The sequence below is a fragment of the Heteronotia binoei genome, chromosome 2 (assembly GCF_032191835.1).
Source record: "Heteronotia binoei isolate CCM8104 ecotype False Entrance Well chromosome 2, APGP_CSIRO_Hbin_v1, whole genome shotgun sequence".
In the NCBI taxonomy this organism is placed as follows: domain Eukaryota; kingdom Metazoa; phylum Chordata; class Lepidosauria; order Squamata; family Gekkonidae; genus Heteronotia; species Heteronotia binoei.
The window spans coordinates 196,345,558-196,362,074 of NC_083224.1; the positions used below are offsets into that span (position 1 = coordinate 196,345,558).

A 16,517-nucleotide genomic window follows, 5' to 3' on the forward strand; every position below is an offset into this window, starting at 1 on the left:
AACTGGATAGGAAAGTGTTATCCAAGGCTGGCCAGGGGAAAACCTACGTTTGGAACCATCCCAAACGCCACCATTCGACAAGACAAGCAGAGTCCGCACCAAAAGCAACATCACCGCTTGTTCGGATTTCACAAGATGAGGAGGAAGTTGCGTTCCTGCCAAAACCAACAGCTGGGACGGACAGGCCATAGCCCAGCCCTCCCCTCCCGTTGTTTGTGCTGAAAAATTCCATCTGATAAGCCTGTTTCCCTGAAAGTCCATCCCCCCCCCCACACACACTGCCCCAGCCTATCACAGGCTTCCTTCTAAAGGGGAGACACTGACTTCAGGTGAGCTTCACAGAAGACTGAGACTGAGCGGAGATGGGGGGCTTTTCCTTCTGGGCGCTCTTTCTCTGGGCAGGCGTCTTCCATCTATGTGGTGAGTCGACGGGTCCTCTGTAGAATTTGGCCCTGGCTGGGCAATATTGGCACCTGCCCGGGGGGTCACCACCCACTCATACCCCACCTAGACCAGGTTATGTCTTGGCCTCTCCTCCCCAGATATCACCTGTTGCTGTCCTGCCGCTCCTCAACAACTAGGTTTGCTGAGTTTATAAGTAATCAGGGCTTTTTGTGTAGAAAAAGCCCAGCAGGGACTCATTTGCATATTAGGCCACACCCCCTGACACCGATTCCAGCAGAAGCTGGATTCAGGTCGCCGGCTCAAGGTCGACAGCCTTCCATCCTTCTGAGGTCGGTAAAAGGAGTCCCCAGCTTGCTAGGGGGGAAAGTGTAAAAGACTGGGGAAGGCAATGGCAAACCACTCCGTAAAAAGTCTGCCGTGAAAACGTTGTGAAAGCAATGTCATCCCAGAGTCGGAAATGACTGGTGCTTGCAAAGGGACCTTTCCTTTCCTTTCCTGACACCAAGCCAGCCAAAATCGTGTTCCTGTGCATTCGTGCTAAAAAAAAAAAAACCCTGTCAGTAATATTTATTCAGCTTATGAAAAAGCTGTGATATTCAGCAAAATGCGATATTTCAAGCTGGCGATCCCGTGAAGGCAAACTTCCCTTGGGAGCCGATTTTTGGGGGTAGACTCTGGGTTCAAAATTAATTTGGGATTTTCTACAATCCTTCAAGGACTGAGAAGTCTTCTGGAGTCAAGCAGTGAAACTGACTTGTTCTTTATGAGACTCTGTGCTTTTTAAGTTTTGTAATCATATTGTTCATATACTGATGCTTGTATACTTATAAGGTTTTGAGTGTTTCTACTTTAAGCAAAAGAGCCCCGTGGTGCAGAGTGGCAAAGCTGCAGTACTGCAGTCGGAGCCCTCTGCTCATGACCTGAGTTCGATCCCGGCGGAAGCTGGGTTCAGGTCGCTGGCTCGAGGTTGACTCAGCCTTCCATCCTTCTGAGGTCGGTCAAATGAGTGCCCAGCTTGCTGGGGGAAAAGTGTAGATGACTGGGGAAGGCAATGGCGAACCACCCCGTAAAAAGTCTGCCATGAAAACGTCACCCCAGAGTCTAAAACAACTGATGCTTACCTTTACCTTTTTACTTTAAAGAAGTGTTAAGTGTATGTTTTAGGCACAGTTGTTTTGTATTCTCTTCCTGTTACAGGAGCAAGCAGCCTGGCCTGCCCTTGCTTCCAGCAAAATCCCTCTCCCCAAAGGCACTTTAAGCAATCAGGAACTCATTTGCATAGTAGTATACACCCCCTGACCTCACCATTGTTTCGCACAGGGCTTTTTTTGTAGAAAAAGCCCAGCAGGGACTCATTTGCATAGTAGGCCACACCCCCTGACCTCACCATTGTTTCACACAGGGCTTTTTTGTAGAAAAAGCCCAACAGGAACTAATTTGCATCTTAGGCCACACCCCTGGACAGCAAGCCGGCTGGAACTGTGTTCCAGTGTGTTCCTGCTAAAAAAAAGCGCCCTGTAAGTAATGATTTGAAACTGGGAGCTCCCTTCACTTTGGCAGCTGAGAAAGGTTACCCACCTACGTGGGAGAGTCAATGACCCACTTTCAGAGGATGGCATCCTCTAGGGCAGGGGTCCTCAAACTACGGCCTGCGGGCCAGATGCGGCCCGCTGAGGACGTTTATGCGGCCCGCCGGGTTATGGCAAAATCAGACCGGAAGTGACGTTCGACCTAAACTCGCGTTAGCAACGCACACTTCCGGCACTGGGCTGATGCGGCGGAGACAGAGTGTGAGGTGATACCGATGTGAGGTGAGTTCCCAGGCTGGGGTGTGTGGTGTGGGGAAGGGAGAGAGATGCAGAAGACGGAGAACTGACGGCCCGCAGCCTTGTACAGTAACGGCAGTCCGGCCCTCCAACGGTCTGAGGGACAGTGAACTGGCCCCCTATTTAAAAAGTTTGAGGACCCCTGCTCTAGGGGCTTCTCTGAGCGAGTCTCTGTATGTGAGGGGAAGCGTAGCCCAACTCAGAAGGACTCACACAGAGTTGCAACTGGAGAGTCTTTTTTGCACAGCATTAGTGAGTGACCTGGTCACTGCCAAGGTGGGAGAATGAGTTCCTAACAGGAGGTCTTGATTGGAAATAGGCCAGGCCAGATAGGGATGTAGGGTTGCCAAGTCCAACTGAAGAAATATCTGGAGACTTTGGGGGTGAAGCCAGGAGAAACTGGGGGTATAAGGAGCTCGGCTTCCCCTCCCTTCCCCCGTGGATCCTGGGAACTGTAGTTCGGTGAAAGAGCTCAGCCTTATGGTTAAGTGTGTCTCCTGCGCTCTTCTGCGGCTGCCTTTACAGAGGCCAGGCCTCGAGGCCGAATTCTGCGGGGACAGGAGACGCTTCCCCACCAACGACCCTACATGGTCTCCTTACAAGTCGCCGGGAAGCACATCTGCGGAGGTTTCCTCATCGCTGACCAGTGGGTGCTGAGCGCAGCTCATTGCTTGGAGGATGCGTGAGTATTACACGTACAGTTGCCAATCCCCAGGAGGGGGTAGGGGATCCTCCAGTTTGGAGGCCCTCCCCCCCTTCAGGGTCATCGGAAAGCAGGGGAGGGGGCAGAGGGAAATGTCTGCTGGGCACGCCATTGTTCCCTATGGAGATTGGATATAATGGAGAATTGATCTGCATGTATCTGGGGGGCTGTTTTTTTGAGGTAGAGGCACCAAATTCACAGCAGAGCACCCAATGCCTTTCCTCAAAATACCCTCCAAGTTTCAAAAGGATTGGACCAGCGGGTCCAATTCTATGAGCCCCTAAAACGGTGTCCCTATCCTTCATTATTTCCAATGGAGGAAAGGCATTTAAAAGGTGTGTGGTCCCTTTAAATGTGATGGCCAGAACTCCCTTTGGAGTGCAATTCTGCTTGTCACCAGGGGTGGAATTCTAGCAGGAGCTCTTTTGCATATCAGGCCACACCCCCTGATGTAGCCAATCCTCCAAGTGCTTAGAAGGCTCTATTTTGTAAACACTTGGAGGACTGGCTACATCAGGGGGTGTGGCCTGATATGCAAAGAAGCTCCTGCTAGAATTCCACCCATGCTTGCCACACCCTTGCTCCTGGCCCCACCCCCAATGTCTCCTGCCTCCGCCCCCCAAAGACCCCAGATATTAGTTGGAATTGGACCTGACAACCCTAATTGCACTTTTGCTCTCTGGGGTGGGCGAAGGGGCAGCATACTTTGGGAGGTTGATGAGCACAGATCCGGGGGGTGGTCCTAAGCCCCTCTTTTGGGTGTAGAAGGACCCACCCTCTCAGGTGCTGGGAAAGACCTTCCTCTGCTCTGAGACCTTGAGAGCCCCAGCTAGGGGGGAAATTGGGTTGCCAACTCCAGGTCAGGAGATGCTTAGAAATTTTGGCGGGTGGATCCTGAAGAGGGCAGGGTTTTCTGGAGGGGGGGGAGGCTTCAGGGGGGCATAAGGCCAGAGAGTTCACCTTCCAAAGCAGCCATTGCCTCCAGGTGAACTGGTTTATGTTGCCTAGAGATCAGTTGTAATAGTGGGAGATCTCCAGCCACCACCTGGAGGGTTGGCAGCAAAGTGAGAAACACAGATCTGGCGGGAAAGGGTCTAGGCAACAGGCCTCCATGTGACAAGGTCTCAGATAAATTTCTAATGTTCTAAGGAAGGGAGGGAGGGAGGAAATAGATGGGGAGGGAGAGGTGGAAAGAAAGTAACTTTAAATGCATTCTTTAAGCTGCCAGCTGGCTTGGAGAACTGATTTAAAGAGACAAGTTCCTTCTCCAAGCTAGCCAACGGGTTAGTAGGGGCTTCAAGAGCCACACGATATGTGTGAAAGAGCCACATGTGGTTCCTGAGCCATAGTGTGGCCACCCTTGATTTAAGACTTTTACTCTTTTTTTTAAAAAAACCCCACATAATAAAGAACGTTGGAAATTGATTTGGGACCTTGTTACATGGAGGCTTGTTTGGTGTAGTGGTTAAAGTGTGTGGACTTTTATCTGGGAAAACTGGGTTTGATTCCCAGCTCCTCCACTTGCTACTGCAGGAATGGCCTTGGGTCAGCCATAGCTCTTGCAGGAGTTGTCCTCGAAAGGGCAGCTTCTGGGAGAGTTCTCTCAGCTCCACCCACTTCGCAGGATGCCTGTTGCGGGAGGAAGAGAAAGGAGATTGTACGCCACTCTGAGGCTCTGTCCTTGAAAGGGCAGCTGCTGGGAGAGCCCTCTCAGCCCCACCCGCCTCACAGGGTGTCTGTTGTGGGGGAGGAAGGGAAAGGAGATTGTACACCACTCTGAGACTCTGTCCTTGAAAGGGCAGCTTCCGGGAGAGCTCTCTCAGCCCCACCCACCTCACAGGGTGTCTGTTGTGGGGGAGGAAGGGAAAGGAGATTGTAGGCTGCTCTGAGACTCTGTCCTTGAAAGGGCAGCTTCTGGGAGAGCTCTCTCAGCCCCACCCACCTCACAGGGTCTGTTGTGGGGGAGGAAGGGAATGGAGATTTGGAGTGGAGGGTGGGATATAAATCCAATATCATCATCTTCTCCTTCTAAACCCCTTCCCACCTGGAAGGTGGCAACCCCTCAAAAGGTATGCTGCATTCCTCGCCTGGGATTTGGAAAGGAAGCAAGGAGTAAGGAAATAGAGGATGTTTTTTTGCTCTGAATTTGAAGTCATGCAGTGTGCCGGGTGCAAACAGCGTACGTTAACACCTGATGCCATTCACAGGGGCAACGAGACGTTACGGGTCCTGGTGGGGGCACATTCCCTCTCGGAGGCAGAACCAAACAAGCGCCTGCTGGAAGTCAAAGCGCTCTTCCCCCACCCAAACAGCAGTGTCGGGAACAACCACGATGACCTCTTGCTCATCCAGGTAGGTGTCCAGAGAGCCAGTTCGGTGTAGTGGTTAAGTACGCGGACTCTTATCTGGGAGAACCAGGTTTGATTCCCACTCCTCCGCTTGCAGCTGCTGGAATGGCCTAGGGTCAGCCATAGCTCTGGCAGAGGTTGTCCTTGAAAGGGCAGCTTCTGGGAGAGTCCTCTCAGCCCCACCTACCTCACAGGATGTCTGTTGTGGGGGAGGAAGGGAAAGGAGATTGTAGGCCGCTCTGAGACGCTGTCCTTGAAAGGGCAGCTGCTGTGAGAGTCCTCTCAGCCCCACCCACCTCACAGAGTGTCTGTTGTGGAGGAGGAGGGGAAAGGAGATTGTAGGCCGCTTTGAGACTCTCTCCTTGAAAGGGCAGCTTTCGGGAGAGCTCTCACAGCCCCACCTGCCTCACAGGGTGTCTGTTGTGGGGGAGGAGGGGAAAGGAGATTGTAGGTCACTCTGAGACTCTGTCCTTGGAAGGGCAGCTTCCAGGAGAGCTCTCTCAGCCCCACCTACCTCACAGGGTGTCCATTGAGGGGGAGGAAGGGAATGGAGATTGTAGGCTGCTCAGAGCCTCTGTCCTTGAAAAGGCAGCTTCTGGGAAGGCTCTCTCAGCCCCAACCACCTCACAGGGTGTCTGTTGTGGGGGATGGAGCTAAGGGAGATTGTAAGCCACTCTGAGACTCTGATTCATAGATTGTAAGCCACTCTGAGACTGATTCAAGGACGGGGTATAAATCTGCAGTCGTCATCTTCTTTGGTTTCGCGTCTCCAAAAATGGCTCAGAGACCCCAACGAAGGTGCATTTCCACATTCCTTTTGGGGTGTCCTGTGTAGACCTTGGCAGGATGAGGCTAGCCGCTAGAGGCCCAGGTAGTCCATTCTCTTGTTTCCAGTCTCATCTCCAGCAGTGCCCCTCCCTGAGCCTTCTTCAAAGCTCAGAGATGGCAAACTTCTTTTATTTTCCCCTAGTACTCTCCAAGGTAAACTGCCTTGGAACATGGAGGTTCCATCCAGGTATAACCACCGACAGACATGTTTTCCCATTTAAAATTTTTTTTAAAAGCTTTATTTATTCTTTATGTTATTTATAGTTCCCTTTTCTCACTTGGACTCAAGGAGGGGTGGAATTCTAGGAGCTCCTTTGCATATTAGGCCACACCCCCTGATGTAGCCAATCCTCCTGGAGCTTACAAAAAAAGAGCCTCGTAAGCTCTTGGAGGATTGGCTACATCAGGGGGTGGGGCCTAATATGCAAAGGAGCTCCCGCTAGAATTCCACCCCTGCCTTCAGGTAATACCCAGCCCAGAGTTGGCAAATTGAATTCATAGTTAAGATGATACTCTTGGGTTTATATCATAGCCCAAGGTTATCTTCTATGTTTTTATATAGCTGTGGGTTTTGTTATGATTTCCCCCCCTCTAATAGTGAGGGGGGGAAATGACAGTGTCAGTATGTGTGTTTGTGCGTTAGAGATGTGAAGGCCCGGGAAAAAAACCCTGAAAAATCTGGAAAAAATCCAGTTTTTTTTCCTGAAGACTTTTTTGGGTTTTTTCCTGAAAAATTGGGGAGGGGGGGGGAATTGATTATGGAATGTTTTATTTTAACATGATGAATGAAATATATTAAGATAAGGTGTTCAAGTATTTTCCAAATCATTTCTAAAAAAAAGTATGGTCTCAGATTGTTCTAATTTCTGTGCACTGAGGACAAGCAAGTCCCAGGTCATGCCCATTCATTCTAACTTAGTCCTACACTCCCTTCAAGACACTTCCCCCATCTTCAGTTATTTTCATGAGAATGAGCTTTTTATTTTTATTTAATACTGTGGAAAGGAAATATGAATAATTGTTACTTCTGGATTTTAAAATTTTTTGTGGACATAAACTAGTAAACAGTTCAGGAGATTGTTGCTCCATTTGTTACAATTACAAATAAATATTATTTAAAAAGAAATTCTGATTGTAATAGTTGTTTGAATACACTATATTTTTAATATGCTCATTGTGATAATTTCATGCCAAGTAAAATTGTCCACAGTCATATTTTATGTTCCTAACGCAACAGAATGTCTTTCAATCTGGAAAAGAAAGAAAAAAAGTACTACTGTAGCATTTCCCCCCCTCCCAATTTTTCCAAAAATTTCCGTCCCGCCCCCCCCCCCCCCCCGGAAATGTTACATCTCTATACACATGCATATATACAAGCCTCATTTTGCATGGAGCTCTGAAACCTCTAAATTTTATTGTGCTTTTTTCCCCTTAAATTCCCCCCCCCTTCCCTGCTTCTGGGCTCCATTGTTCAAACCCCCTGGAAGAATTTTGCTGGACTCTTAAAACGTTTGAAAAACTTTCTAATATCTCTCCCCCCGCCACACAAAAAATGGGAAAACCAAACCATCTAAAGCAGACAGATGGAAATCTTCATCATACCACTGGGGCCACATGGAGAAAGTAATTGAAAAAGTAGGATGGGAGGAAGGCCTTATTATGACCATTATAATTCAAGAAGCATTTTAAGGGAGATGCTGAGCTGATATAATTTCGTCCTGGCAGAGACTGACCGAGAGAGAGATCTTGGGGTTGTTGTAGATAACTCACTGAAAATATCGACAGTGTGCGATTGCAATAAAAAAGGCCAACGCCATGCTGGGAATTATTAGGAAGGGAATTGAAAACAAATCAGCCAGTATCATAATGCCCCTGTATAAATCGATGGTGCGGTCTCATTTGGAGTACTGTGTGCAATTCTGGTCACCACACCTCAAAAAGGATATTATAGCATTGGAAAAAGTCCGGAAAAGGGCAACTAGAATGATTAAAGGGTTGGAACACTTTCCCTATGAAGAAAGGTTAAAATGCTTGGAGAAATGTCGACTGCGGGGTGACATGATAGAGGTTTACAAGATTATGCATGGGATGCAGAAAGTAGAGAAAGAAGTCCTTTTCTCCCTTTCTCACAATACAAGAACTTGTGGGCATTCCATGAAATTGCTGAGCAGTCGGGTTAAAATGGATAAAAGGAAGTCCTTCTTCACCCAAAGGGTGATTAACATGTGGAATTCACTGCCACAGGAGGTGGCGGCGGCTGCAAGCATAGCCAGCTTCAAGAGGGGATTGGATAAAAATATGGAGCAGAGGTCCATCAGTGGCTATTAGCCACTCTGTGTGTGTGTGTGTATATATATTTTAGCCACTGTGTGACACAGAGTGTTGGACTGGAGGGGCCATTGGCCTGATCCAGCATGGCTTCTCTTATGTTCTTATGTGACACAGAGTGTTGGACTGGAGGGGCCACTGGCCTGATCCAACATGGCTTCTCTTATGTTCTTATGTGACACAGAGTGTTGGACTGGAGGGGCCATTGGCCTGATCCAACAGGGCTTCTCTTATGTTCTTATGTGACACAGAGTGTTGGACTGGAGGGGCCATTGGCCTGATCCAGCATGGCTTCTCTTATGTTCTTATGTGACACAGAGTGTTGGACTGGAGGGGCCATTGGCCTGATCCAACAGGGCTTCTCTTATGTTCTTATGTGACACAGAGTGTTGGACTGGAGGGGCCACTGGCCTGATCCAACATGGCTTCTCTTATATTCTTATGTGACACAGAGTGTTGGACTGGATGGCCCATTGGCCTGATCCAACAGGGCTTCTCTTCTGTTCTTATGTCCACCTTCCAGTGATGTCAGGAGGGTGAGGCATATGCAAATGTTGTGCTAATGAGCTCCAGCACCTCTTTTTCTACAAAACCACCCCTGCTCAATAGCAAGGTCTCAAGCTGCCTGCCTCTTGCTTTCCCTTCTGCCCTTCTCCAAACCAGCTAGGTGAGAGAGCGTCAATCAACGTGGATGTGCAAGTCCTGGTTTTTCAGAGGGAAGACAGGGACGTGCCGGCGGGGACGCAGTGCGAGGTGGCCGGGTGGGGGTTCATCAGCAACACTGGCAGACTTCCTGATAAACTGCATCACGTAGAGCTGTCCGTCATCAGCCGGACCGTCTGCAACACGCGGATCCATTATGACGGCGACATTACGGAAAAGCTGATGTGTACAGAATCCAAGAAGAAAGATTCATGCAAGGTACTGGACTAGGGTTGCCAATCCCCAGGTAGGGAAGAAAAAACTCAGCCCAAAGGCATCCACAAACAATGGGGAGGGACAGTGGCTCAGTGGTAGAGCATCTGCTTGGGAAGCAGAAGGTCCCAGGTTCAATCCCTGACATCTCCAAAAAAGGGTCCAGGCAAATAGGTGTGAAAAACCTCAGCTTGAGACCCTGGAGTCTGCCAGTCTGAGAAGACAAGACTGGCTGCCAGTCTGAGAAGACAAGAGTGGCTTTGATGGACCAAGGGTCTGATTCAGTATAAGGCAGCTTCGTATGTTCATATGTTCAACCAACCAATTCTGGAAACCTTACATGTGATATATTGAGTACAAAGGGGAAAAAAATTCTTGCCAAGCTGTGAACAGGAATTTCAAGAGTAATTCTTTAAGTCGAGAAGGCTTATTGTATATGGAATAATATATACAGCGTTATTCCGCTAAGGCGACACAGCGCAACTTCGTAATTTTTGAAGCTGAAAAATTGTAGACGCGAAAAGCGATATACCGCTATCTCGCAAAAGCAGCAGAGCGCATTTGAGCGACAGGGAAGCGCATATAGCCCTGTTTCACCGGAGGCTTTAACAAGCTTCACTGTTCCTGAGACATTCATACAAAGCAATAGCTGAAATCATTTTCTGCAGATTAAAGTGGATGCCTTTGGGCTGTGTTTTTTCTTCACTTTTCCACGTTGCTGTTTGGGTTACTCAATTCTCAGGAAGGGGCAGGGGACCCCACAGCTTGGAGGCCATCAGAAAGCAGAAGGAGGGGAGGGAAATTTCTGCTGGGCACTCCATTATTATCTATGAGACCAATTCCCATAAAGTATAATGGAGAATTGATCCACAGGTATCTGGGGCTCTGAGGGGGCTGTTCTTTGAGATAGAGGCACTGAATTTTCAGCACAGCATCTGTGACCTCTCCTCAAAATACCCTTCAAGTTTCAAAAGGATAGGACCAGGAGGTCCAATTCTATGAGCCCCAAAAGAAGGTGCCCCATCCTTCATTATTTCCAGTGGAGGGAAGGCATTTTAGAGGTGTGTGGTCCCTCTTTCAACATGAAGGCCGGAACTCCCTTTGGAGTTCAATTGTGCTTGTCACGCCCTTACTCCTGGCTCCACTGCCAAGGTCTCCTGACTCCACCCCCAAAGCCCCCAGATATTTCTTGAATCGGATTTGGCAGCGCTGCTATATCGGGCCCTGCAATGACCCAAGGGCTTTTTCATGACCAATTTGCCAGAGGCCTTGTGAAATAGGGCAAATTGCAGGAGATCTGGGAGGGAGGGGTGGAGTCCGGAGTGGGTGAGATTCAGGGAAAGGAAGGAGCTCACCCGCCAAAGCAAGCCATTTTCTCCAGGGGAACAGATCTCTCTAGTCTGGAGATGGGTTGGAATTCTGGGAAACTCCCAGGCCACGCCTGGGGATTGGTAACCCAAAGGATGTCAGAGCTACGACTTGCCCTGCTGGAGGAGACCAAATCTTTCGGCATCTGGTGGTGAGATGGATGGCAGAGCTCACAACCAGGAAGTAAAAGTGTTGAGCGTCGAGCGTTCCCTTTCGATTCGTCCCCGAATCCATTTGCTCCATTGAGCCATCATGGCTGACAGTTTAAGATAGAGAGGTGGCCAAACTGTGGCTGTTTTATATATATTGTGTGGTTCTCCAAGCCCTCTCTGCCCTGTCAGCCAGCTTGGAGAAGGCATTTCTCTCTTATGGGAGGTCCGTCAGTAGCTAGGTTTGACCCACTCACGCACTAGGCAAACTACTCTTCTTCTTCTCCTCCTCCTACCTTCTTTCTTCTTCTTTTTCCTTCTTCTCCTTCCTTATTTCTGCTTCTTCTGCTTTCTTTTCTTCTCCTTCCTTCTTCCTTCTTTTTCCTTCTTCTCCTTCCTTCCTTCTTTTTTTTCCTTCTCCTTCAGCTTCAAGAGAGGGTTAGATAAAAATATGGAGCAGAGGTCCATCAGTGGCTATTAGCCACAGTGTGTGTGTGTGTGTATATATATATATATATATAAAAAAAATTTTGGCCACTGTGCGACACACAGTGTTGGATTGGATAGACCATTGGCCTGATCCAACATGGCTTCTCTTATGTGACACAAAGGATTGGACTGGATGGGCCATTGGCCTGATCCAACATGGCTTCTCTTATGTTCTTATGTTCCTTCTTTCTTCTTCTTTTTCCTTCCTTCCTTCCTTCTTTTTCTTTCTTCTCCTTCCTTCTTCTTCAGCTTCAAGAGGGGGTTAGATAAAAATATAGAGCAGAGGTCCATCAGTGGCTATTAGCCACAGTGTGTGTGTGTGTGTATAATTTTTTTGGCCACTGTGTGACACAGAGTGTTGGACTGGATGGGCCATTGGCCTGATCCAGCATAGCTTCTTCTTATATTCTTATGTGACACAGAGTGTTGGACTGGATGGGCCACTGGCCTGGTCCAACATGGCTTCTCTTATGTTCTTACATTCCTTCCTTATTCCTTCTTCTTTTTTCTTCTTCAGCTTCAAGAGGGGGTTAGATAAAAATATGGAGCAGAGGTCCATCAGTGGCTATTAGCCACAGTGTGTGTGTGTATGTATATATAATTTTTTTGGCCACTGTGTGACACAGAGTGTTGGACTGGATGGGCCATTGGCCTGGTCCAGCATGGCTTCTCTTATGTTCTTACGTTCCTTCTTTCTTCTTCTTTTCCCTTCCTTCCTTCTTTCTTGTTTTTCTTTCTTCTCCTTCCTTCTTTTTCTTTCTTCTCCTTCAGCTTCAAGAGGGGGTTAGATAAAAATATGGAGCAGAGGTCCATCAGTGGCTATTAGCCACAGTGCGTATATATATGTATGTATGTGTATATATAAATAAATAAATTTTTTGGGCCACTTTGTGACACAGAGTGTTGGACTGGATGGGCCATTGGCCTGATCCAACATAGCTTCTTCTGTTATGTTCCTTCTTTCTTCTTCTTCTTCCTTCTTCTTCTTCTTCGGAAATGCCAAATGCCACTTTGGGGGTCAGGCAGCAATTTTTCTCCAGGCCAGTTTGTCCAGAGATCCAAGAGGGGTCTTTGGCCATTTTTTGGGTGTGGAGCAGGGGTCACTGCGGATAGCATTTCTGAGTTTCCTGCTATCGTGTGGGGGGTTGGACTAGATGACCCTGGAGGTCCCTTCTCTAAGAGCCACCTACCAATGACCACAAATACAGCCACAGTTTCCTGCTGGGGGAGGGAAGCGATCTTATAGGGGGCTTGCATATTGGAACAGCTTTTCTTAAGAGCAGCTCTGCCCCTCAAACTAAGGCAATGATTGGGGGTCCAAGCCTTAGAGCCAGGGGTGGAATTCTAGCAGGAGCTCCTTTGCATATTGGGCCACACACCCCTGATGCAGCCAATCCTCCAAAAGCTTACAAAAGAGAGCCTTGTAAGCTCTTGGAGGATTGGCTACATCAGGGGTGCGTGGCCTGATATGCAAAGAAGCTCCTGTTAGAATCCCATCCCTGCTTGGAGCTCACTTGGAAGCATTCCCTCCTGATGATTCGTTTTTATTTTCCAGGGGGACTCTGGCGGGCCTCTCGTTTGCAATGGGGTGGCCGAAGGTGTGGTGGCCACGGGCGCCCGGATCTGCGGCTACTGGAAGAAGCCCGGCATTTACACCCGGATCCCGCCCTATATTAACTGGATCGAGAGTGTCTGGGCTATGACGCAACAGCCGACGGAGGGGCCCAAGGCAGCTGCTGGGCCTTAAGATGGGGGTCGCTTGGGCACACCCTGGGAGGGCAAAGGCACCCGTGAGTTTTGCTGTCCTCTCGAGTGAAAAAATGGAGCCCCAGGGAAAGGGCACAGGCTAAGAAAACAGAGCAAAGAATCCCCGTGTGACAATAAATATATGCAATGCCACTGAATAGGCTTTTTCTTTTTAATATAAATATCTGCTGTCTTTTTACGTGTATCAAATTAGTATAGTATATTTTGGTTTTGGTTTTTTTAAAAAAGCCACAACAGTGCTGTGAATGATCCTATCTCCTCACCATGCATTTAACTGACGGGGCTTGCAGGCTGGCAATACTGGGTGGTTGCCTAGAAATGGCTACGTTGTTTCATCAAGATTCAGGCGCTGTTTGTTATTTTAAGGGATATTAATCCCACTTCGGTGAGAAGGGTGGGATATAAATCAAAATATAAATAAATAAATAAATGTATTTTCATTTTTAGATTTCAAATTTTTCTGCAAATTTGGGACTTTTTCAGATTCATAGATATGTCTTGTCAGTTCACACTGAATTTCAGCATCTCAAAGCAGCTCACTATCTCCTTTCCCTTTCTCCCCCACAACAGACACCCTGTGAGGCAGGTGCGGCTGAGAGAGATCTAACAGAAGCTGCCATTTCAAGGACAGCATCTCAGAGCAGCCTCCAATCTCCTTTCCCTTTCTCCCCCACAACAACCTGTGAGGAAGGTGGGGCTGAGAGAGCTCTCCCAGAAGCTGTCCTTTAAAAAACAGAGTCTCAGAGTGGCCTACAATCTCCTTTCCCTTCCTCCCCCATAACAGACATCCTGTGAGGAAGGTGGGGCTGAGAGAGCTCTCCCAGAAGCTTCCCTTTCAAGGACAGCGGCTCAGAGCGGCCTAAAATCTCCTTTCCTTTCCTCCCCCACAACAGACACCCTTTGAGGCGGGTGGGCTGAGAGAGCTCTCACAGCAGCTGCCCTTTCAAGGACAGAGTCTCAGAGCGGCCTAAAATCTCCCTTCCCTTCTTCCCCCACAACAGACACCCAGTGAGGTAGGGTGGGGCTGAGAAAGCTCTCCCGAAGCTGCCCTTTCAAGCATAGAGTGTCAGAGCGGCCTACAATCTCTCTTTCCTTTCCTCCTCCACAGCAGACACCCCGTGAGGTGGGTGGGGCTGAGAGAGCTCTCCCTGAAGCTGCCCTTTCAAGGACAGAGTCTCAGAGCAGCCTACAATCTCCTTTCCCTTCCTTCCCATGATACCCTATGAGGCAGGTGGGGCTGAGAGAACTTTCCTAGAAGTTGCCCTTTCAAGGACAGAGTCTCAGAGCGGCCTACAATCTCTTTTATCTTCTCCCCCTGCAACAGACACCTTGTGAGGTGGGTGGGGCTGAGAGAGCTCTCCCAGCAGCTGCCCTTTCAAGGACAACTCTGTGAGAGCTACGGCTGACCCAAGGCCATTCCAGCAGCTGCATGTGGAGGAGTGGGGGAATCAAACCCGGTTCTCCCAGATAAGAGTCCGCACGCTTAACCGCTACACCAAACTGGTTGGTTTCTTTCCTCCTGGGGCAGAAACAATTTTCCAGTCAAAGGGCCCCCATGAAGACGGTTCTGTCCCCGCATTCGACTGTTCAGTGCCTCTAATTAACTTCCCGTACGGAGTCAACAGTGCCTGTTCTCTGTGGATCTTGGCCACCAAGCAGTCAAGTGTCATTCTCCTTCCCCCCCCCCCCCCCCCAAGTTGAAAGCTAACTGGGAGAGCCAACTTTTCTCCATGGCAGCCCAGAACTGCCACTCATAAACTGGGCCAAGCCGGGCTGCTCATGGTGGCAGTGTGGGTGGCTCCCTGTAATAGCACTCACGAGACGGGGTTTCCCTGTGCAATTTGTTAGAAAAGCTTTATTCGAAGACGGATTTAGAAAAACCAACGAGTAACCAGCAACCGAACACCGACCCCGACCCCTTCTTCCCCTTCTCCGCTGCAAGGAATTTTTCATCTTCCCTGTTAACGTCTGACCTTGCAGGGGCCATGCACAAACACGGGGAGCGGTGCTTGAAGAACACGGCACCCGCAACTGTGGAACGGCCGCACCAAACCACAACAGGGTCACAAAGGCGAAGGTTTGTGCTCAGCGGATATCTGGGGCAGGGCCTTTTTTTGGTAGCTCCCTTGCCTATTAGGCCACACCCCTCTGATGTAGCCAATCCTCCAAGAGCTTACAGGGCTCTTCTTACAGGGCCTACTGGAAGCTCCAGGAGGACTGGCTACATCAGGAGTGTGTGGCCTAATAGGCAAAGGAGGTCCTGCTAGAATTCCTTACAGGGCTCTTCGTAAAGGGCCTACTGGAAGCTCCAGGAGGACTGGCTACATCAGGAGTGTGTGGCCTAATAGGCAAAGGAGGTCCTGCTAGAATTCCTTACAGGGCTCTTCGTAAAGGGCCTACTGGAAGCTCCAGGAGGACTGGCTACATCAGGAGTGTGTGGCCTAAGATGCAAAGGATTCCTGTCACAAAAAAACCCTCCCCTTATCTGGGAATCATGTCCCGGGAACGTAGGAGAATGGTACAGCGAACTTTGGTGCATGAAGCTCTACTGGGTGAAATTTCCCTCAGACACGGGGGGCTGGGGAAGGAATCCCACAGCAGCACAGCGCCACGTATCGGGACAAAGAGCCGTGACAAAAACTGAGCGGGGATACCAGCAGGTAGAAAGATAACGTGCCGAGAAAAAAGTTTAAGCACTGCCCGCTTACTGGTGTGCCACAGGTAAAGAGGTAGTTTATCTCTGCCACAGGTAGAGGGGTTGTTTCTCTCTCTCTCTCTCCCTCTTTTTCTTTACAGGAGAGAGGGGAGAAATGTGCAGACGGAGCCCGATTTAGTCCCAACCGGCCAGTATTGGATAGCAGTCATTTTCAGATAGAGATCGTGGTACAGAAATTGGGGAGCGGGAGAGTTAGCCTCTCTGTGGTGAGAGGGGTTCCCCACTTTTCTTGGAGCCCGCTAAGTGTGGTGAGAACGGCCCACAAATGTTCCTCCGCACCTTTTTGGTGGCTTCAAATCCAGCTTCCCCCCCCCTCCCCTCCCCACACCAGTCCAGTCTTCCAAATTCTCTGCCTTTCTTTCACCTTCCCCCACCCCCAAAAAAAGTCCAGGCATGAGACTATCTTGTGGCGCCCCGGGATCCAGGAGACTTGCCGTTTCCTCCTCTGAGAACATCTCTCCCCGCAGTCCTCCCTCCCTGCAGGGGGCGCCGTCACGAGTAGTTGAGGGGCATCTTCCGCCACAGGCCGCCGCAGAGGCAGTTCTTGATCCATCGCTGCTCCCACTGCTTCACGGCCGTCGCTTTGTTGGGGGACTTGAGCATTGTGACGCAGCCGCACCTGCGGGCGGCACAGGGAGGGCACCGCCGTCAGGGCCGAGAATCCCTCCTCCCCCC

At 49.4% G+C, this 16,517-nt stretch overlaps 2 protein-coding genes across 2 annotated transcripts in view; one reads left to right on the top strand and one right to left on the bottom strand.

Moving 5' to 3' along the window:
- Positions 1 to 241: 241 nt before the first annotated feature.
- On the top strand, positions 242 to 13,263 carry LOC132567154 (complement factor D-like). The gene is made up of 5 exons (XM_060232802.1): positions 242 to 420; positions 2,757 to 2,913; positions 5,142 to 5,286; positions 9,102 to 9,359; positions 12,915 to 13,263. The coding sequence occupies exons 1-5, from the start codon at positions 363 to 365 to the stop codon at positions 13,104 to 13,106; spliced, it is 810 nt and encodes a 269-aa protein (XP_060088785.1). The 5' UTR covers positions 242 to 362; the 3' UTR covers positions 13,107 to 13,263.
- Positions 13,264 to 14,953: 1,690 nt separating this feature from the next.
- Positions 14,954 to 16,517, bottom strand: part of MED16 (mediator complex subunit 16) — a 50,450-nt gene continuing 48,886 nt past the window's right edge. Inside the window, 1 exon segment of the mRNA XM_060232805.1 lies at positions 14,954 to 16,461. Coding sequence (XP_060088788.1) covers positions 16,335 to 16,461 — 127 coding nt within the window. The 3' untranslated portion in view covers positions 14,954 to 16,334.

Coding starts and splice junctions, on each gene's coding strand:
- LOC132567154 (XM_060232802.1), top strand. CDS start 363: ATGGGGGGCTTTTCCTTCTGGGCGCTCTTTCTCTGGGCAGGCGTCTTC. Junction 2,914..5,141: donor GCTCATTGCTTGGAGGATGC/GTGAGTATTACA, acceptor TGCCATTCACAG/GGGCAACGAGACGTTACGGG. Junction 9,360..12,914: donor AGAAGAAAGATTCATGCAAG/GTACTGGACTAG, acceptor TTTATTTTCCAG/GGGGACTCTGGCGGGCCTCT.